Below are 22,405 nucleotides of genomic sequence, written 5' to 3'. Positions count from 1 at the left end.
TTACATTTCTGAAGAAATTCAGCTATATAATAAAATAACAAAAGTAAAATATTTCTGAATGCTGTAAGAGGTAACTGAAAAATGGGTTCTAATGCAGTAAGTTCTAAGAGTTTCTTCTCATATGGAAATGTTTCTATAACTATTTTTCCAACCTTTAAGTAAACTGGTAAATCTTTGTCAAATTGATCCAGAAGACAATGCAGTGACACCCTCCTCCCAGAAGACTGTCGAAATCTAAAACAAAACTGGGTATCTCCAAGACAACCTAAAGAAAACAAAATTGAAACAAATAAGGATAGCTTAGTAAAACATTTACTTATCCAGTTTCATCAGTTTTACAGCTGAAGGAATCCTGCAAGTCATTAAACACATTCTGTCAGGTTTTAGAGAAAGAAAAAAAAAAGAGATCCTTAAAGATCAAATGCCTTTCTCAAAACCATTTTTGCTGAATAGAAGCAAAGCCAGAAGTGAAATGTGAAACTCTTTAATTTTCCAACTCCATTTGCCCTATGCAATTAAAAATTTTGGGAATCTACCTGGTATAATGCTGACTCACAAACATAATAAGGAGCAAAACAAACCAAACATCAATTCTAGTAGGTAAAATAAAAAATTTAAATCAGAAGATCAATAGTGCTGACAGTTGCATGACTGGGTCATAAAAATCTGCAGAAAAGAATGGGCACAGTGGCACAAGCGTGTAATCCCAGAATTCTGAGGGGCTAAAACAGGAGGATCGCAAGTTCAAGCCCAGCATGAGCTACTTAGCTCCTTAATGAGATCCTGCCTCAAAAGTTTAAAAAGGGTTTGATGTACAGAAGCTCAGTGCAAAGGCCCTGGGGTGGAACCTCAATGGGGGGGGAACAACCTTATGCAATCAGCAGAGTAGTTACACATGAGAGAAGAATAATGAGAAGTGGTGTGAAGAGGCTTTTGAAATGTTGGCAAAGTTCTGCTTCTTGACTTTGTATGTGTTTTATATTTCACAATGAAAAGCTCTTCGTTTATTGTGCTGAGGATTGATCACAGGGCCTTGCCCACAGTAGGCATGGGATCTACTATTGTGCTACACTCTCAGCCCAAAATGCTCTTCTAAAAAAATATAATACAAGGGCCAGATTTAGCTCAGTAGCCCCCCACACCTGCCTGGAAAGCATGAGGTCCTCAGTTCCATTCCCAGTATGGGGTCGGTGGGGGGCGGATAATACAGCTGAGTGTGGTGATGGACACCTGTAATCCCAGTATTGGGAGGCTGAACATAGAAGACTGACTGAGACCAAGTAATCAACTTACTACCTTAATCATCTGAATTTAAAACAAATTTTTAAAACTTAAGTCATTTTTGCAAATCTCTTAAAATGTAAATTTTATTTTTCCCTCATTGAGTTTATTGGTACATTTTAGGTATACAGTACAGTTACATTCATTACTGGGATCCTGTACCTTTACATGACAGGTCTTGGTTCTCATTTTTTCCCCTTGTCCCTGCCCTCCCTTCACCCCCTCCTCCCCTACCCCTTTACAAACACTTCATTTCCATTTTTAAATTTTCTCATATTTTTTTCTTTTCCCTTATTAGCTTTCCTCTATCCTTCCCACTTTCCCTACACCTTTAGCCCCTTGCTTCCTATTTCACATTGTCAATTATCTCATTAGGATCTTATGTATTGTTATAGTTTATTCACACCAGAGAAATGATTCGATATTTACACATGTGTGACTTATTTATTTCACTTAGGAGTACATCCTCAATATGTATCCATTTTCCTATGAATTAATCGAATTTCTCATTCTCTACAGGTGAGTAATATTCCATTTTATAGAAAAACCACATTAAAATGTACATTTTAATTAAATTGTCAAGTAATAACTATTAAAAAAGCTACAAAAATCCCTCTAGTAACATGTTCTTATTTCTTATCTTCAACATACAGGGTGCATTCTGTGAAGCTCCTCTCATTTTTATCATTCTGTAGGCATGTTATCTGAAAGTGTCTGAAGAACCAAGAACAAACCTAGATAAGATCATGTCCTGTGTCCTGCTGCCCACTGGAGCTGAGGTAATGGTTTGTGAATTCGTCATGGCTGCCACCAATCCTTAGCACTGTACTCATAGACAGGAAATATTCCACTGTTTTCCTAACAATTTATCCCTAACAAACATCTTAGATTCTTATTTTCAATTGACAACACAGTATTTCATTTTAAACACCAGTATTTTTGGGGGGTACCGGGGATGGAACTTGGGCCCTTGTGCTTACAAGGCAGGCAGCAGAACCACTGAGCAAAATCCCAGGCCCCAACACTAGTATCTTTTAATTGGTTCACTGCCTTAAAAATATGTATGATTTCATAACTTATAAGTCACCTAATAATATTCATATGTTCTAGTCTCTATGTTATAAAATTTTCACTTTGACATTTATCAAGACTTGCTTTATTTTTTAAAGCATTTTTGAACAGCTTTTTAAAAACATTTACAAAACTGTTTTTACTGCATGTGTTAAAAGTATGATAGACTCAATTGAATCAAACAAACAAAGGAAAGGAAACTAATTTTGAGGAAGACTTAGAAACAGGGTTTCCCTTTTCTAAGGGAATATTTACAAACGGACAAGATAAAATAGTATAACTATATCAAACTATAGAAGAGATAATCTGAAAATAATATAGAAAATAAAGTAGGTGAAAGATTTTTTTTAAATCCTATAAAATTCCATCTGTTTAAAAAACACATGAAGTAACTCGTCACTCAGATTTTTCCCAGTTCTACAGTTAGAACTAATAACATTATAATAGATATGAAATGTGCTCAATCTTTGTTATTACTTATTACTACACACATAATCACTTAATATTCATCAGGTGACATTTTAGAAAGGAAATAGAAACTTGACAATATGCTTAAAAATTCTTAAAGCAACCTAGCACAATATCTAAATGTAATTATAGTTACTAATATTTCTTTGGTGGTAGAGAAGAAATAAAGGAGACTGAAGGCTGAATTGATTCAGTTTCTTCACTTGTTCAAGCAAATAGTTTTAAAAATATTACAAGCACACAAAACCTGAGAAAATGGGAAATACTTTGTGATGTGGGTCAAGTATTATTTTAGCTTGACATATATATGTATGTAAGTATATGTGTGTGTGTGTGTGTGTGTGTGTGTGTGTGTATACATACATACATACATACATTTATGGTTCAGTTTTCCTCTTTGGAAGGCATTTAAATCTTTAAAAGACAAAAAAAGAGAAGTACACACTAATTTCTCTGAAACTCTTAGCAAGATAGAAGTATCAAAACCTAAAAGTAGAGTTCAAGCTTCACCTAGGATACACAGTGAGAGCCTGTCTCAAACAAAAACATAAGAATCAAGATACATCATGTAAAGGTACAAGATCCCAATGATTAATGTAACTATACTGTATACCTGAAAAGTATCGATAAACTTAATGAGAAAAAAAACCCTAAAACTATAAAATTCATAGAAGAAACATCAGGAAAAACCTTATCTGGCCTTGACAACTATTTTTTTTTTTGAGACAAGGTCTCACTTGCTAGGTTCAAGCTATGCCTTGAACTCATTATGTAGTCCAGGCTGGCCTGGAACTTAGAGTAATCCTCCTGTCTCAGCCTCCACAGTGCCAAGACCGCAGGCATGCACCACGATGTCTGGCATGGCAAATATTTCTTGGGCATGACCCCAAAGGCACAGGCAACATAAGTAATAATTGACAAATGGGACACCAAACTCACAGATGTTTGCACAAGCAAGCAAGCAATGAATATAATGAAAAGGCAACCTACAAAACAGGAGAGAATATTTGCAAATCATGTATCTGAAAAATGGTTAATATCCAGAATATAAAAATAACTTCAACTCATTAACAACAACCACAACTTAAACAATCCAATGCAAAAATAGAAGGACTTGAATAGGTATTTCTCCAAAGAAATACAAATGAACAACAGGCGTATGAAAAGATGCTCAGTGTTCCTCTTCATTTGGGAAATGCACATCAAAACCACAATTGAGGTATCACTTCATACCTGTTAGGATGACAGTTATCAAAAGAAGAAAGAAAAGAAGTGGACAAATATTGCAGAGGATGTGTAGAAGCTAATTCCTGTATACTATTAGAATATTCTATTATGTTAGAATATAAAATAACTGCACATGAGTATATATTTGCAAAATAATTGAAAATAAGGTCTCTAAGAGGTATTTATATAGCCATATTCATTGCAGTATTATTCATAATGGCCAAAAGGTAGATTCATCCATCAGTTGAAGAACAAAGACAGAAAATATGGTATGTGCATATAATGGAATTATTACCTAGCCTTAAAAGGGGAGAAAATACTGTCTATGTACAATATGGATAAACCTTAATGATATTAAGCTAAGTGAAGTAGAAAAAAAACCAAAAATACTAATATAACATGATTCTACTTATTCAACGGAGGTAAGAATAAAATTCTCAGGAAGTAGAATGGTGGCTGCAGGGGTCTGGGAGGAGGAAGAAAAGGGAAGTTGTTGTTAATGGATAGAGAATTTTAGTTTTCCAAGATGAAAAAGTTCTAGAGAGCTATTGCATAACAATATGCATATAGTTTATACTCCTCTATTTGTACACTTGAAAATGGTTAAGATGATTAATTTTATGTTTTGTTTTTATGGTACTGGGAATTGAACCCAAGGCTTTCTTACTGAGCTACATCTAATATTCAATTTTTTTTTCTTCTTTTTTTGGTTTTTTGAGACAGGTTCTTGCTATGCAGTTCGAGCTGGCCTAAAACTCGCTATGTAGCCTAGGCTGACCTCAAACTCACAGCTACCCACCTGCCTCAGCCTTACAAGTACTGATTACAGATGTATGCCACCATGCCTGGCTCACCCCTTTTTATTTTGAAACAAGGTCTCACTAAGTAATGCAGACTGGATTTGAACCTTCAGTCCGTCTATCTTAGTCATCCAGAGGGCTGGGATTACAAGAATGAGCCTCCAATCCTGGTTTATTTATGGTTTGACAATAATAATAATAATAATAGTAATAATAATAAAGAAATCACTTAAACTATCAACAAAAGCTAGGGGTGCTATTAGATGATCTCTAGAGTCACACTCAGCAGTAACAAAGATTATAAAATAAAATTCCACAACTGAGCTGTGATGGTACTTAATTTTAAGCATCTCATCTAATATGCTCACTAAGAAAACAAAGGACCAGTAAAGCCCCCAAAGGATCTAAAAGTTCTGCTATGAACAGCATAGCTTTTTAAAAATGGAAAAAATGGGCTGGGGATTTAGTTCAGCAGTTTGGTGGCCTGCCTTGCAAGCACAAGGACCCGAGTTCAATCCCCGGTACCAAAAAATAAAAATAAAAATGGAAAAAAATAATAAAAAACAAAAAAACAAGCCAGACATGGTGATGCACACCTGTAATCCCAACACTCTGAAGGTGGAGGCAGGATTGCTGCAAGTTCAAAGCCAGTTTGGGCCACACAGTGAATTCAAGGCCAGTCTGAGCTACAGTGAGACTCTCTCAAAAACTATCCCCCAAAAGCAAAAAAATTAATGTAAAGGGATATTCTTTTTTATAAACCAAGATATTAGTGTTAATTTACATACATTTTAAATGACAACTCTCCAAAGACAAGACAAATTAGCTCAAATTCATGTTTGGGAGCAATATAAATACTTGCTCTTAAAAAAAGTAGTAGTTGCTAAGGGAACAGTGAATAAGCCCAATAAGTCCCCACAGCTTTAGTAAATGATCTATTTTCATTAATCTAACACAGTTTCTACTAGCTTGGAAAAACAGAACTAAAATTCCTACATGCTTAAAACCTAGAAACTTTCTGTAATCTTTACCTTCTTTTCTTGAGCGTGCTGGGATTACAGGTGTATGCCACCATGTTGGACTATGAAGTGTTTCCCCAGTAACTACATATATTTCTACCATAAGACTCCTATAGATTCCTAAGTCAAAAGTATTAAAAATTACTTTGTTGCTATTTCAGAATGATTTTTCCCTTCCAATAATTTAATAAGCAATTATAGTTACTAAGAGTCTACTCTGGTGCCACAGTTAGCTATATCAACTTATTTGGTCTTCATGCTTCTCAGACACGTCTGTTTTTCTTTTTCTTTTTTTTTTTTTTTTTTTTGGAGACAGGGTCTCACTGTGTAGTTCAGACTGCCCTGGAACTCACTATTTAGCCCTGGCTGGTCTTGAATTCACAGCGATCTTCTTGCCTCAGCCTCCCAAGGGCTGGGATTACAGGCGTGTGCCACCATATCCAGCTCAGGTCTCATTTAATCCGTTTATAAGGAGGAAACTAAAGTACAGAAAAAGCTACATAAAATCATCCAAAGAAACAAATCTGCAAAACGAAAAGCGTAAGAATTCAAACCCAACAAGTCTGATTTGAATGTAGACACTCTTTACCACTACACCAAAACAAAATGGACTTCAAAAATAACACTTCTCTCATTTATATGAAATCTCTGAAGTGGATAAATTCAGAGACCAAAAAGCAGATAAAGAACTGCCTGGGACTGGGGAGAGAAGGATGGTGGAGGGAGTGGGAAGAAAATGGAGCACAGTTTCTTTTTGGAGTGATAAAAATGTTCTAAAACTGACTGTGGTAATAGATGTACAATTCTGTGAATATACTACAAATCACTGAACTGTATGGGGCTGAGGGTGTAGCTTAGTGGTACAGTGCTTGCCTAGTCTGGTCCCCAGCACCAGGCACAACAGCCATAAATCGGGTGTGGGGGTGCACAGCTGTAATCCCAGTGCTTAGGTGGCTAATGCAAGAAGATCAAGACAGCTTGGCCTGTTCTACTGAGTTCAGGGCCAGACTGGATTACATGTTGAGACCCTGACACAAAACAAAATAAAAGAAAACCCAACAACAAAAAAAGGAAAACTCCACTGAATTATATTCTTTACATGAAAATTATGTTATATGAGTTATATCTCAAAGTTATCTATTTAATGTCAATTTTTTACTCACAAATGGAGCAGAAACTGCAACCTCTCTTTTTCATGTCCAAAACAAACACTTCTGAACCAGACCCCTCAGATAAAGGATTCTTGAACCCACTACTCCCTGTGCCATCTGTTCATTCAAGAAATTAGTCATTCCAGCCATCTGTCCTTCTATACCAGTGTCATATGTTATGGCAGAGAGGGATCCCCTCCCGTTTTAAAATTACCATGGGCATAGAGTATTTTGTAAGTGTCCTTCACCGCTGCAACTCAACTGAGACTGCAAAGCTAAAAGGTACATCTTATACCAAAAATATTAAAGGTTTGAGGAAAAAAATTAACTGTTTTATTTATTTACTCTATTTTTTTGAGACAGGGTCTTGCTTTGTAAGGCAGGATATAGCTGGGTGTAGTGGCACAAATCTGTAATCCCAGCACTTTGGGAGGCTGGGGCAGGAGGATCACTGTGAGTTCGAGACCAGCCTGTGCTGCATAGTTGAGTTCAAGGCTAGCCTGGGCTACAAAGTGAGACCCTGTTTCAAAAATAAATAAATAAGCATTTTATCTATATAGCTCCATATGGTTTACAATGTTGTTTTACTTCTGAGGTATACAATGGGAAAAAAATGTTCATTTATGACTCCTTCCTGAAGTCTATTCTACTATCTAGATTTCCTTTCATAGCACGAAAAGCTATTTGGGGAAAAACTAAATCCATTTCAAAGTTGGCACAGTTTTCAACTTCCACTTAAAAGACACATTAGAGAAACAAAGTGGATAATCACAACTGGGATGGGTGATCTCAAAAACATATAAAACACAGTCGCTTACTGCCTAGATTAATATTAATGCTCATCTGTTAAGATGGCAAGGTGCCTACTTTCAAAATCTGTTGTCAATTTTACTCATAAGCACCAAGCATACTTTGCGTGAAATGAACCACACTTCATTTGATATGCATTTATTAAAAATGCATTTAAAAATCTATATGTCATTTGTATATCTAAAATATTGGAAGTTTCATTTACATAGATTTGCACTTGAGTTTAATTTCCGAAAAGAAAATGATACATGAAAAAACTAATTTAAAACAAAATTATCTATTTGTTTATTTATCTATTTATTTTTGAGATAGGGTCTTGCTATGTAGTTCAGGCTGGCCTTGAAATTACTACATAGCCCAGGCCGCCCTAGAACTTAGGCAGATCCTTGCACATCAGCCTCCAGTGCTAGGGTGACAGGCATGCACCACCACGCCCAGATAAAACTAGGTATTTTAAAAGGCTATCCAAACTTCACAGAATTCACTTCTTAGCATTGATGCACGGATGGACACTTTTCCTCTACTCTCTCAGGATTTGTGCATTAAACCAACCAAAAACGATGAACAACAAAAATATTTATTTCACAAGCATATGAAAGCATCACACATACAAAGTAAAAATCTCAAAAGAAAATTAGACCTGTGAGCTTGTATACCATTTTAATAATGGTTTTATTTTTAAAGTAGGAAAACGTATTGGGGACTAGGAATAGGGAATGATAATGGGGAATAGGGATAGCTCCTGAAAGATAGGAGTCCCAGATGGGTTACCCTCAACAAAGGTTTAAATTACAGAGAAATGACTATACAGGGGGAAAACAGTTTGGGCTTCATGGGGCAAAAAATTATGTCAAGGTAAATTATGCAGAAAACTAACAGAATTGGTTAGGATTATTTTAGCAAGGTTTGTTTATACAGCCATAAGTCATGGCCACCTCCAATAAGAATCTTCTCCAAGACCTGTCATGTAAAGGTACAAGATCCCAATGATGAATGTAACTGTACTGTATACCTAAAATGTACCAATAAACTCAATGATTAAAAAAAAAAAGAATCTTCTGCAGTGACTCTGAACACTTCTCCTCTTCCTGGTATAGGAAAGGGATTAGGCTGGGAGACACCTTCATAAACAGGAATCATGCCTTGCCTTCAGGCATACAGGGGAAGGGGAAAGAGTGCTTTGCATTGCCGTTTCTCCATCACCAGCAGCTCGAAATAATCTTTATGGCAAAACAGTATATATGGGAGGAGGAGAGCATTTTCTGATCTTCATGCTCATGTAGATGTGTAAAGAGAAAAGTGTGCAATGCAATCCACTGGGCTACTAATCACAGAAAGTAAATTCATCTTGCAATCCACACAACTCAGATTACCTTGAGTCCTAGAAAAAAAATCAATCCAAAATTGTACGTGCAGATTTCATAAAAAGAATGTTAACTGAAATGAGGACATATCCTAGAAGACCTCTCTGTCATTATTTCACTAACATACAAAAAAGCCAGATGTGGTGGGTGCTACAGCACACCTGTAATGCTGAGGCAGAAGGACTGAAAATCTGAGCCCAGACTGGGAAATTTAGAAATTTAGCAACACTCTACAATATTTCAAAATTGAAAATATAAAAAAGGACTCAGTGCATAGGCCCTATGTTCAATCCCCAGTTCTGAGCAAAAAAGAAAAAACAACAGCTGGGTATGATTGCAAACGCCTATAATCCTAGCACTCAGGAGGCTTAGGCAGGAGAATCGCCATGGGGTCCAGGCTAGCCCAGAATACACAGTGATTTGGGGTCCATCCCGAACCATATAATGAGACCCTGTCTCAAAAAAAGAAAAAACAGACAAAATACACTAAAGAGTCTAATAATTACAAGTCAGAGTAAAAGACCTACTGGACTCTATCAAAAACAAATACCTAATTTATGAAGACAATTTTCTTTTACATATTTCACCAAGGCTGATTTCCAATCGCGTATAGGGAAAACTCTGGAAGCATTTATACAGAAAGGTGAAAGATGGCTAAAAAAAATGTTTTTAAAGTCAGTGTCCCAAATCAGATTAACTGAGCTAAATTCACAGTGTTTGAGAAGTAATAACAAAAGGAAAAGGAACTGGAATGACTCCACTTTATAGGGTTCTGTGTGTGGTCTTAGAGGCTGAATGCCCTGGTCATTGTAAGCTAAAAAGCTTACACAAAGTAAAACATAAAACATAACCTGAAAGATATTAACAATTAGGACCACACAAAGAGTTTGAAAGAGACCAGAAAAACGGAGCTCAAGAAGAAGTAAATACCTACATGGTGTTTTTATGCACCAAGCACCATCCCAACAACTTTACATAAAATATTAACCCATAACCCATACAAACTACTCCAAATAATTGATGGCCATCTTTTATAACTGGATTCATCCTCTTCTCTTTTTTTTTAACTCACTGCTTTTTACAGAATTCCTGGAAAGCTCCTAAATTCTGACCTAAAAGTAAACTACATATTATAAGTTCCCAAACACCTCACAGTTGTAATTTGCAATCTTCACTATTTCAACAGTTAACTGCGCCTTGATGTTTTACTTCATCACACCGTAAGTCATTTTCAAGAGCTAAACCGTCTAAAATTAACAGTGACATGACTAGACTTCATTAAACTAGGAATTAAAATCACTAATTTGTTGAGCTCAAATTGAGTTTGCATTCTGTTACTTCAATTAATTTTCACATATTAAGAGTATAACCAGTGTTCTTAGAATAAAATTCAACATAAACACCACATGAAAAATAGTTACCTGAATTTGAATCTGGAAAAGACAAATAGCAAATATTGGTTTTCTGAAAAAGAAAACAAAAGCTATATATGCTGACATATATACACACACCAATAAAAACAAATAAGAATATAACAATAGTGTATACAGAACAGTATTTTTACTTACTTCTTTATCAGTAAGTTTGGAATGTTGAGGGTAAATTACCTGGAAGAAAAGAGTTAAATTTTGTTAGACATGAACATTAGTAGGCTACAACATTCTAGTTGGCTATAGTCAAACGGCTTTAAGAAACACTACACAGCCAAGTATAGTGGCATGTACCTGCAGTCCTAGATATTTGGGAGGTTGAGAGGGGAAGACTGTTTCAATCTAGGAGTTCAAGGCCTGCTCTGGGAAGAGCAAGATCTCATTTCAAAAAGCATGCATACACACACACACACTTCATAAACTTCAGCAGTGAAACCAAAAGGTAGGACAGGTGAGCAGGATTTATATTAGGTTAAAATTTTTTTTGAGGGTTGGGGATTTAGCTCAGTTGTTCTACTGCCTGCCTCGCAAGCACAAGGACCCAAGTTTGATTCCCGGTATCAAAAAAAAAATTTTTTTTGAGTCAAAATTATCTCTAAGATTGATAACATCACAAATTATATTAAAAAAACTTACCAACTGAATAGCTAGTAACTCAAAGCTTAATTTTTAAAAATCTACAATCTAAAGAAAATCTAATCTATCTTTCAGGTAATGTCTACTTCAAAAAATAATTTTCTTCCTGGTGTGTGGCTCACACCTGTAAACCTAGCTCTGGGAGGCTGAGGCAAGAGGATCAAAAGTTTGAACTCAGGCTGGGCTATTGGGCAACTGGCAAGACCCAGTATAAATAAATAAAAACTGTAAATAAATAAAAGGTTGAGGCTATAGCTCAGTATGAAGGCCCTGGGTTCAATCACAAGAACAAAAAAAAAGAAAGAAAAAAAAAGAAAAATAATTTCCAATTGATTCCGAGAAGTAATACACATCATCTCTTATTAAGAAAAAAACTAATAGTTTTAGAAAGCTCAAGGACCACTTTCTACCATAAAGCTTATCCTAATTCTCTCCAATTTCTTTAAATAGTCATTATGCCTTCTTAGTTATTTGTACCTGAAGTAAATACAGCACCTTCTGAGAGCAAATTCCTGCCCTTTGTTCCCTGTAAAGGAAGCAACGTTGAAGCAGCGATTGGCAGAACAAACACTAGTCAATACCTAGGCCTTAGCAGACAAGCAATACATTTATCAACATGACAAAAAGTAGGTACTCAATACTTCTGACTAATTGGCTGGCCCTATACAGAAGGGATCTTGCTTCTTCCCTGTGGCACCAATGATCACGGACCAGTGATTTTCAAAAAAAGATACCAGGGATATGATACTAAGAGGGTGAGAGTCAGACCTACAATACACACACACACACACACACACACACACACACACACACACACATCCCCTGTATACCAGGCACTGCCTGCTCTTATTTAACTCTTTAGTTGAATTCCTAGAGAACAGGGATTCTCATGCTTTTATTTTTTAAGTTTAGATACTAACAGACAGCAAGGAACAGTGGTATGTACCTGTGGTCCCAGCTACTCAGGAGGCAAAGGTGGGGGATGGCTTGAACCCAACCATTTGAGCCAGGCTGAGCAATTGTAGCAAGACACATAGTCTATTATTTTTAAAAAATCAAATAAAAATAAAAAAGAGTGGAGCAGGATAGCACATACCTCTAATCCCATTTACTCAGGAAACTGAAGCAGGAAGATGACAACTCAAGGCCAACCTGGGCAGCTTTAGCAAGACAGCTCAAAATAAAAAGGACTGAGGTTGTATCTCAGTGGCAGGGTACTTGCCCAGCATGCATGAGGCCACGGGTACCATGGGGTGGGGGGAGAACCTAGTAGAATCTGCTATGGTTTGGATAGTTTGCGTGTATCCAGTGACACACTACATGTGCAGGAAAGCTGGTCCTCGGTGTGGTTGGTGCTAGTCAGGTGATGGAATCCTCAAAATGTGGGGCCTCATGGAAAATAATCAAGTCTTGAGAGAACCCTGAGAAAAGATTAATGATGGTCTCCAGAAACAGATTAGCCCCTAGGAGAAGGGATTGAAGACGCACCTCAGTGATGGAACCCTTGCATAGCATGCACAAGGCCCTGGGTTTGATCCCCACCACTGTAAAAAAATAAAGTAAAAAATAAAAAGAACAGCTTGGCCCCTCCATGGTCTCTTGCTTCCTGTCTCACACTGTGATCTCTCCTCTCACATGAGCTCCTACCATGATGCACCAGAATGGAGCAGCTGTTAGTGCCAGGCTCTTGGACCTCCAAAACTGAGTTTATAAATCTCTTCTCTTAATACATTACCATAGTATCAGGCATTTCATTATACCAACAGAAAACAGACTCGTACATAACAGGTGCTAACCATATTATTATGACCTATCCAAACATTCTCAACGTTCCTATTATAATAGTACCCAAAATATTTAATGATGCCACCTTCAAAACTGATCCTGTATTACTTATCAAGGTCTGTGGGCCAGGAATGAAACTCAGGGGCACCACACCTGCCTCGCAAGCACAAGGTCCTGAGTTTGATTCCAGTACCAGAAAAAAAAGGTCTCTGCACTAATTTATTAAATAATACACATTTCAAATAAACTAGACCAAAAGGGTAATTATCACTATTTTCTGAAACTTAATAATTATAAAAGTTTATACTCATTGCTTCCCTTGTGACAAGGCACTGTGCTGCATCCATCAATCACTCCTCACAAATACACTGAGAAGTGGGAATTAACATTTCAGCATCTCCCTGTGATTATGAAGTGCAATCAGGATACAATCAGGAAATCCAGCATGTCACTGACATGGGTCACACTGGTCTGGGTCCAGACAATCATTTCTCTGAAGAAAATGTCTACTGTGCATCTCATGGAGTATTTAAGAATTCTGTCATCTAAGGGGCTGATAAAAATGCCAAAAGAATTTTATGCACAACTCATAAGATAGCTTTAGTACTATCATAGGTCTCAGTACTCCTTATCTGAAATGCTTAGGAACAGAAGTATTTCAGACTGGGGGCTTTTTCAAATTTTAGAATATTTGCACAGATTTTACTGGTTAAGCACCCTAAACCCAAAATCAAAACTCAAAACACTCTGAAACCTTAAACCTTTAAAATTAAAAAGAAATACTCTAGTTTATGAAAAATAAATTAGTAAAGTTTTGGACTTTTTTTTAAGTTTCAGATTCTGGAGCATTCTGGATTTTGTATTTTCAGGTTACAGATGCTCAATGAAAGACTGGGGAATAAGAGCTAGCCATCACTGTCAAAAAATTACAAGTTCAAGTTGCCACTTATATTTCACACATCGGATTTGCTTTGGTTTTCTCTAAATAGTAAACAAAAGTAAAAAATAATTTTTTGTCCAGATTGCACAGTACAGTGGAGGAAAAAAAATCATGTTTGGAGTCAAAAGAATTGGGTTCAAATCTTAGCTTCTTAAGTGTGTGATTTGGTGTAAATTAAAACAATGCTGAGATTCCATCTCACCCCAGAAAATGGCTGCCATCAAGAAATCAACCAATAACAAATGAGGGAGGGGCTGGTGGAACTATAGACTATAGACTGGTGCAACCATTGTGGAAATCAATGTAACTAGAGGTTATGTTTGACCTAGCTATACCTCTTCTTGGTATCTTCCCCAAATATTAAAAGCATCAGGCCGGGGATTAGCTCAGTTGCTCTGTGCCAGCCTCACAAGCATAAGGTCCTGAGTTCAATCCCTAGTACCACACACACACACACACACACACAAGAATTAAAAGCATCATACCACAGCAACATATACACTTTCATGTTTATAGCAGCACAGTTTGTAACAGCTAAATCCTGGAAACATCCGAAACACCCATCAACTGATGAGTGAATAAAGAAGATGTGGGTTTTTTTTTTAACACAATGGAGTACTACTCTGTCATAAAAAAGGATAAATGCAGACATTTGTAGCTAAAAGGATTAACCTTGAGACCATACTGTTAAGTGAAATAAATCAGACACACATGTTTAAATACCACATTTATTATCTGGTGTGAGAAACCAAAAATACAAATAAAGACTGAAATGTATAATAAATATTGGGAAATGGGAAGAAAGTGTTCAAACAGGAAGGGGAACAAGGGAGGGGAGAGGGACAGGAAAAAAGTGAAAACAGAAAGAAAAACTGCAAACAAAGCTATACATAGGGAGGAGAGCTTAAGGGAGAGCATGGGATCCAATAAAATTTACTTTAAAAAAGAGAAAAAAGTGTGATTGGGGGCAAGTTACCTCTAAATTTCAATTTCTTCATTTAAAAAGACTTAAATGGTGCACACCTATAACCCTAGCACTCTGAGAGGTTGAGACAGGTGGAGTGCCACTTTGAAGCCAGCCTGGGCTACTTGGTGAGTTCAAGGCCAGACTACAGAGTGAGACTGTTTCGAAAAAAAAAAAAAAAAAAAAAAAAAACCCAAAACACAGTTTATAATATCAGTTAATAGAATGACTTAAAAATAAGATGAAACAAAGTTGAACATCCCACTTTTCTAATATCTATGTGTTTTCCAGTTCTCTTGAAAAAAAACTTCTAGTTAGCACCACATATGAATGATACAGTAATGAAAAAAAAGTAGTAACACAGAATTATCAGAAAGCAATCAAACATTTACGGCCAGACAGAAGTAGATCATCCTAAACTACAAGGATATCAACTAACATGCCTCCAACAATTAATCAAAGGATCTCAAGCCAGTTAGATGTTTTACCCCCCAAGACCTCTTTACACTTGTAATTAAAAAAAGCTTTTATTTATGTGCATTTTATCTATCACTATACTAGAAATGAAAAGCAATCATTTACTCAGCACTCGGGAGGCTGAGGCAGGCTATCCCCAAGAGTTCAAAGCCATCCTGGGCTACATCGTGAGTTCAAATTCATCGAAATAGATAGTGAGACCCTGCCTCAAAAATTTTTTTAAATAAAATTTTTAAGTTAAAAAATAAAAGCAATCGCTGGGTGTGGTGGCACATGCCTGTAATCCCAGCACTGAGGAGGCTGAGGCAGGAGGATCACTAAGAGTTCGAGACCAGCCTGGGCTACATAGTGAGTTCCAGGTCAGTCTCAAATGCATAGTGAGACCCTGTCTCAATAAATAAATAAATACATACATACATACATAAATACATAAATAAATAAAATAAAAGCAATCATTTCAAAATATTTGTAATTCCCCCACGATGAGTGTTCTCATATCTAAAATGTACCAATGTTTTGCTTCAAATAATCAAAATACTTGTAGAAAGAGGTTTTTAAAAATCAAAATATTTATTAACTTATCCTAAGAAATGACAATCTGGTACTTGCGAACATAAATATTCTATTTGATGTAAAATAATTATATATTTCCAAACAATCTTTAGCGAGAAAATGGCACTGTCCTATATCCTTGTAAAAAAATCTCTTCAATATGTGGCTTAACAGAAACGGCGAGATTGTCCTATCTGCATCTGTGTCCATTCTAGTATAATACTACAGTATATTGTTTTGGATGAAGTATATGAAGAAAGCCATCCTCAAATAGGTGGGAAAGAAAAGACTAGATTTCCCAAAACTATCTTCAGGAGCCTCAGAAGTTCTCAGGTCACATTTTGAGAATACTAAATTCACAAGAAAAACAGGAAAAATATATTTAGATATGCTTCACAAACTTATCTCCTAAACATGCCTCCTCATAAAAATCACTGGGAATTCTGACTGATTCAACAAGTCTGGGCTGAAGCCCCAGGACCTGTAACACCACAGGGCAGGAATGTATCATCTATGAAGTACCGGACTGTTTTCCCTCAAAATGTATCTCACACACGTAGAGATAAGATATGAAGAGCACAAGGACAGAGGAGGGAAGGGAAGCAAAAGAGGGAGATAAAGAAGTACAATGTGAAGAACTGATTGCAGGTAAACTGGAATTTTGTTTTCATTTTGTGGTGCTGGGAATTACATTCAGGGAGCGCTAAACTACATTCCCAGCTCTTTCTATTTTGAGGCAGTTCTGCTAAATTGTCAAGGAGGTCTCGAACTTGCAGTGGAGCTAGGACTACAGGGTGTGCCACCCCATCCAGCAGGTAGGTAAGCATTTATTATACTATTGCTTTCCCGGTGTTTCATTTACAGCACGGAGGACTGAACCCAAAGCTTCACACATGCTAGCTGAGGGTCATCCACTGACCTATATCCCCAGCCTGCTCTAATTTCTCTGTTACTTTTTCAAATATTTCCAAATAAAAAGTTGCGGGGTAGGGAGGGGAGTTTAACCAAACACAGAAGGAAGAGAGGTGGAAGAAGAGGAATGGAAGGCCTGTTTCATTCTTTTCCTATTCCCAGTGGCAAGGATGCAAACTTGACAAAACAGACGATATGTACTGAGACTGGCATGGCCATACAGGAGACCAAGACGTGGATGACTGGGGAGCTCCCACACCAACCCTGAAATGCCTCCCTAAACTTCTCGTAAGTGGGCATGATGGCACACACCTGTAATCTCAGAATTCAGGAGGCTGAACAAGGAGGATCACTGCAGGTTTGAGGCCAGCCTGGGCTATCTAGTGAGTTCAAGGACAGCCTAAAATATACAGTGAGACCCTCTTTTAAAAAAAGAGCTTCTATCTGATGAAAGCCATATTAATTTGGGTCTCGTATAGCCACTGAACTAATGTAAGTAGTATATCAGTCTCATTATATAATCTGCAATCAAGTTTAAAGGTGTGAGAAATGAAACGCCACTCTCTCTATTATCTCTTGATTATATATACACAAATGGAGGACCAAGATTTTTGCTATACATTTCCCATCACCCCCAAAACTTAACTGCCCAATAAAAATCAAGGGGATGATTCCATAATTCAACTTGCAAAGTACTAAAGATGTGCACTAATGCCAACAAAGAGAAGTACACATTGGGAGGTAGCCTGGAAAGAGAGTGGTAATTCTAGCTAGTGAGACGAAGTCCTCACAATGAATTTAGGGGGGAAAATACCAGGATAATTAGTACACCCATAGTAACCAGCCAGAAAAATAAGCATGGAATAAAAGATAAGCAAGAGCAGGAACGAGAGAATGAGAACAAGCACAGATTCATCATGAGAGCTATACTGTGCTCAGTATTGTAAGGTTTTTTTTTAAATTATATATTATGATCTGGGCTGAGGTTTCCCTGAAAAAGTGATACTTAAACTGAAACATGAAAATGAGTTAACTAGGCAAACTAAGTAGGGGGTAAATGTACGCACTCTTAGAAAACAGGAAAATAGGCTTGAATGCCCTGTAAGGACTTCAAATTAAGTATCATTCATTTAGAAAACTTAGTATCTACTTGTACTCCCCTGATTCTAGCATAAAACTTTATATGGATGGGGCCAGGGATGTAGCTCAGTGGTGCCTCGCCTGCCTGGCAAGTCAAGGTCCTGAATTTAATTCCCAGTAAAAGAAAAACTTTGTATGGATGGCAGTTACCTTATGGAGAAGAAGAGGGGCTGCCTGCCTGCCTGCCTCCCTCCCTTCTCTCTCTCCGTTTCTTTCCTTCCTCTCTCTCACCCTCTTTTTTTTTTTTTTTGGTACCAGGGATTGAACTCTGGGTCCTTGCACTTGCAAGGCAGGCACCAGAACCACTGAGCTAAATCCCTGGCACTCCCTCTTCTTTTTTTTCTCTCTTTTTTCTTTTTCTCTCTTTCTTTCTTTCTTTCCTTCCTTCTTTCGAGACAGGGACTTGCTATGTAGTTCAGGCTGGTCTTGAATTCACTATGTATCCCAGCCTGGTCTCAAACTCATGGCGATCCTCCTGCCTCAGCTACCCCAGCACTGGGATTACAAGTATGCACCACTACCACTGCCAGAAATATTGTTTCTAGATTTGTATGGTAGTTATTTTATGGGCATGTTTACTTTATGTCCATGTGGATTAAGGATTTGTATACTTTTCTCTATATATGTTATTGTTCAATAGAAAAGTTTACTTATTTGAAAAAGTGGAAAAATTCCCTGACATTACAGTATCAGGACAGGCTGAGGCCTCATATTCTAGCTCACTGAAGCTCTAAATTAAATATGTTACCAAAATGCTTAAACACTGAATGAACAGTGAAACGCCTTTCTCAAAAAAGGGTAAACTGTCCATGTTTCACATTATTCATTATTCAAAAAACATAGAGGATTTGTGAAAATGCTAACTGGGTAGAAGGATGTCTCAGTATCTCCAGATCGGGATTCTATAATTTTATAACAGAATTAGAAGTTAGTAAAATCGAAGAAGCATAAAATCTGGAGGCCCAAGAGGCTAAAGTTATTAAAGGCTTTAAGATCCAAATAATAGAATTATATCAAGCTACTGCGAAGTACTACTAATTAACAAGGAAATTTTAAGACCACCACTACGACCCTGTATCTCCTTCTGTCATAATGGCTCGCTTTTCCTGCTAGACAGTACTAACTCTGTGAAGAGGGTAATGATCCAGGCTGCATCTCCAGAACATACGTACATATGGAATATGATAGTTTCCCAAGTAAATTTGCTGAGGATTAAATACTGAGGCTGTGAGTCACCCAATTTAAGAGAAAAAACACGCAAGTAAAAGAAACAACCCTTCATGTAATGGCCTTCATCCCCTCTGAAAAATAAATCTTGCTCAGATAAGGAAAACGGGTGACTACCCTAGGCTCCACCTTGTTAGGGGATTTAGCTCAGTGGTTCTGCAGCCTGCCTCTCAAGCACAAGGGCCCGAGTTCTATCCCTGGTACCAAAAAACAAAACAAAACAAACAAAGCTATTTTATGGCCCAAAAATATTAAAAAGTATTCAGGGGCTGGGCTCAATAGTAGTGTATGTGCTTAACATGCACAGGGTCCTGGGTTTAATCCCTAGTTTTCCCCACCACCAAAAAAATTAGACATCCTCAGTTTATTTTTTTTGAAAAAGGGGAAACCAGTAATCAGAATGAAATCTGTAACTCCAACAATAATTAATGACACCCTGTCCTGCTTTTCATGGGTAATTTAAGTGGTCAAAAAGTCTTTTCAACAAGAAGTGGAAAACAAACTATTTTACATACAGGCTACATCATACATTATCTGCCAAATGAAATGTAATAAATTTGATTCCACAAAGGGCTTGTAATATGGGTGATTCATATACTAAAGTGTGTATCTTCCTAGAGCTAGGCCTGGTGGCACATGACTGCAACCTGAGCACTCTGGGAGGGTAAGGCAGGATGATCACAAATTCAAGCTCAGTTTGGGCAACGCAGTAACTCAATGAGACCCTGTCGCAAAATAAAAAAAATTAAAAAAGGTCTATGGATGTAGCTCAGTGCAAGAGGCCCTGAGTTTCATCTCTAGTATCACCAAAAATATATATTTTTTTATTTTTTAAAATTATTTTAAAGCATAATAATGGGAGAGGGTAAAAAGCCAAGAATAGTTCCATATTAGTCATTCAGTGTAACTATAAAACAGACCGACATATTGGGCATATATTAAAGAATTGACATTAGTTCTTATATGCATTAATTATCCAAGAACACTCAGGATATTTTATCATTCTTTTGTGGGGGATTTCAGACCTGCTCTATAGCTCAGGCTGGTCTTGAACTTGTGGTAATCCTCCTGCCTCAGCCTCCCAAATGCTGGAATTACAGGCATGTGCCACCACACCTGGCTATTTTCTCATTGTATGGTTAAAGAAAATGAGAATCAGTTGAAGAAAACTAGCCAGTAATCAGAAAAATAGAAAATGTTCAAAACCCCACAGCTTATACTCTCTTCACTAGATTAAAATTCTGTCCAAGAAGCTGCAAGGTCATAACCTTCAAGAGACAGAAAGCCACAATGGTTTCTTGTTTGTTTTTGGTACTGGAGATTAAACTCAGAACCCGGAACCTTGCCCTTATGAAGGCAGGTGGCGGCAGCACCACTGAGCCAAATTGTCGGCTCCCCCATAATGGTATCTTAATTCTTATTAAAGGTCTAGAGTGGTTCAGGCAGCTGTCTCAAGTTATGGAAACATCAACCTACTACTGGTATGAAGCGCTGTGAGTTCTTATGATATAAAGACCCTCAAAGATACAGAAAACTAGCCAGGTGTGGTGGCACACACCTGTAATCCCAGCACTCAGGAGGCTGAGGCAGGAGGATCGCTGTGAGTTGGAGACCAGTGTGGACTACATAGTGAGTTCCAGGTCAGTCGCAGCTACACAGTGAGACACTGTCTCAAAAGAAAAAAACAAAAACAAAAACAAAAGATACAGAGAACTTCTCCAACGTGTATATATAAGCACAAAATAACCCACTTATATTACATAAATAATAATTAAATACTAAAATCATATCTGTGAAGAATCTTTAATGATCTGGAAAACTGCTTATCAAGAAACTTTTGGGCCGGGAATTTAGCTCAGCGGTTCGGTAGCCTGCCTTGCAAGCACAAGGACCTGAGTTCAATCCCTGGTACCAAAAAAAAAAAAAAAAGAAAAGAAACTTTTTTCTGCGGGGAGACAGGGCCTCACTATGTAGTTCAGACACTGACCCTGAACACACTATGTAGCCCAGGCAGGTCTAGAACTTGCAGTAATCCTCGTGGCTCAGCCTCCTTAATGCTGAGATTACAGGTGTACACCACCATGTTTATCTTATAGTACGAGTTTGGGTGACTGCAGCCCAGCCTGTGCTTTCAAAATAGCTCCTCATCTTACTGCACAGGTAAGCCTAGGTGCCACTACAGTTATTGATATCCTGACTCCAGCTAACTGAACAAAAGGCCCTGACCTCTGCAGAGCCAATCAGATATTCCACTATTTGCATTACGTTTCAGCCCAGTTCCAGAAGAGTAAAGTTTGGCTGAAAATTAGTACTACTATCATCCAAAATTAAGCATTATTTATGGGGCAATGGAAACAGACTCCTGCAGAGGAAACTGGTCTCAACACAGAGACTAGAACAGACATACCGAGAAGAACAGACAAAAGACCACACAGCTCCAGGGACGAAGGCAAAGCCTAGGGTTCAAAATCCCAAGAGGCTCATCCTTGCTTCCTGCACTTGGGTTCCAAGAATGACTGAAGTACTCATGATTTCCCTTTGCTTCAATTTATTTGAGATGATTTTTCTTCCTAAAACCAAATTAACCCTTGAGGAATACAAAATTGTATAAAGAGGGGAAAAATGGTAGCTGGAGGTGGTGGTACATTTTTTAAAAAAGCATTAACAGGGCTGGGGATTTAGCTCAGTGGTTCTGCCACCTGCCTTGCAAATGCAAGGACCTTAGTTTGATCCCTGGTACCTCCCAAAAAAACATCATTAACAAAAATGCTTGGTAGAGTTAGGAGCAATTATTTTTTTAGTGTTTAAAATTTTCTTTTTCACCCAAGGGTTCAACAACGAGCATGTTCTCACTAGAGGAAAACAAATTGAATAAATAAGGTAATTCTGGATTCAGATAATTAAGGCTTTACTGTATAATCAGGTTGTTTCAAAGCTAAAGGAGACTACTGTATATAAAATTGAGGGGATTTCAAATCTTGTTTTAAAGGATGCCTGAACTCTGTGAGATTCCAGGGCCACCTCAGGGAAGTAAAGGGGAGCACAGTTCTTTTTCAGGCTCTTCTCACCTCAAAAGATCTCCTTCCTCACCTTCTTGCACACTTAGGACAGGGGCTTCCACAGACATTTAATGCAAGGTGAACTACACCCC

The 22,405-nt window shown here is 37.4% G+C and overlaps 1 protein-coding gene across 1 annotated transcript in view; it reads right to left on the bottom strand.

Annotated features, from left to right (window-relative positions):
* Dennd6a (DENN domain containing 6A) overlaps window positions 1-20,180 on the bottom strand; it is a 60,500-nt gene extending 40,320 nt beyond the window's left edge. Inside the window, exons 1-4 of the mRNA XM_010612842.2 lie at window positions 20,175-20,180; window positions 10,760-10,798; window positions 10,613-10,655; window positions 153-265 (exon numbers count right to left, since the gene is read on the bottom strand). Coding sequence (XP_010611144.1) covers window positions 153-265; window positions 10,613-10,655; window positions 10,760-10,798; window positions 20,175-20,180 — 201 coding nt within the window. The remainder of the gene's footprint in view (window positions 1-152; window positions 266-10,612; window positions 10,656-10,759; window positions 10,799-20,174) is intronic.
* Window positions 20,181-22,405: the final 2,225 nt, after the last annotated feature.

This window comes from Fukomys damarensis, unplaced genomic scaffold (genome assembly GCF_012274545.1).
Source record: "Fukomys damarensis isolate Sample0158 unplaced genomic scaffold, DMR_v1.0_HiC HiC_scaffold_28, whole genome shotgun sequence".
Taxonomy (NCBI): domain Eukaryota; kingdom Metazoa; phylum Chordata; class Mammalia; order Rodentia; family Bathyergidae; genus Fukomys; species Fukomys damarensis.
Note: the sequence above shows the minus strand (reverse complement) of the source record. Positions and strands in the feature narration are given on the sequence as shown.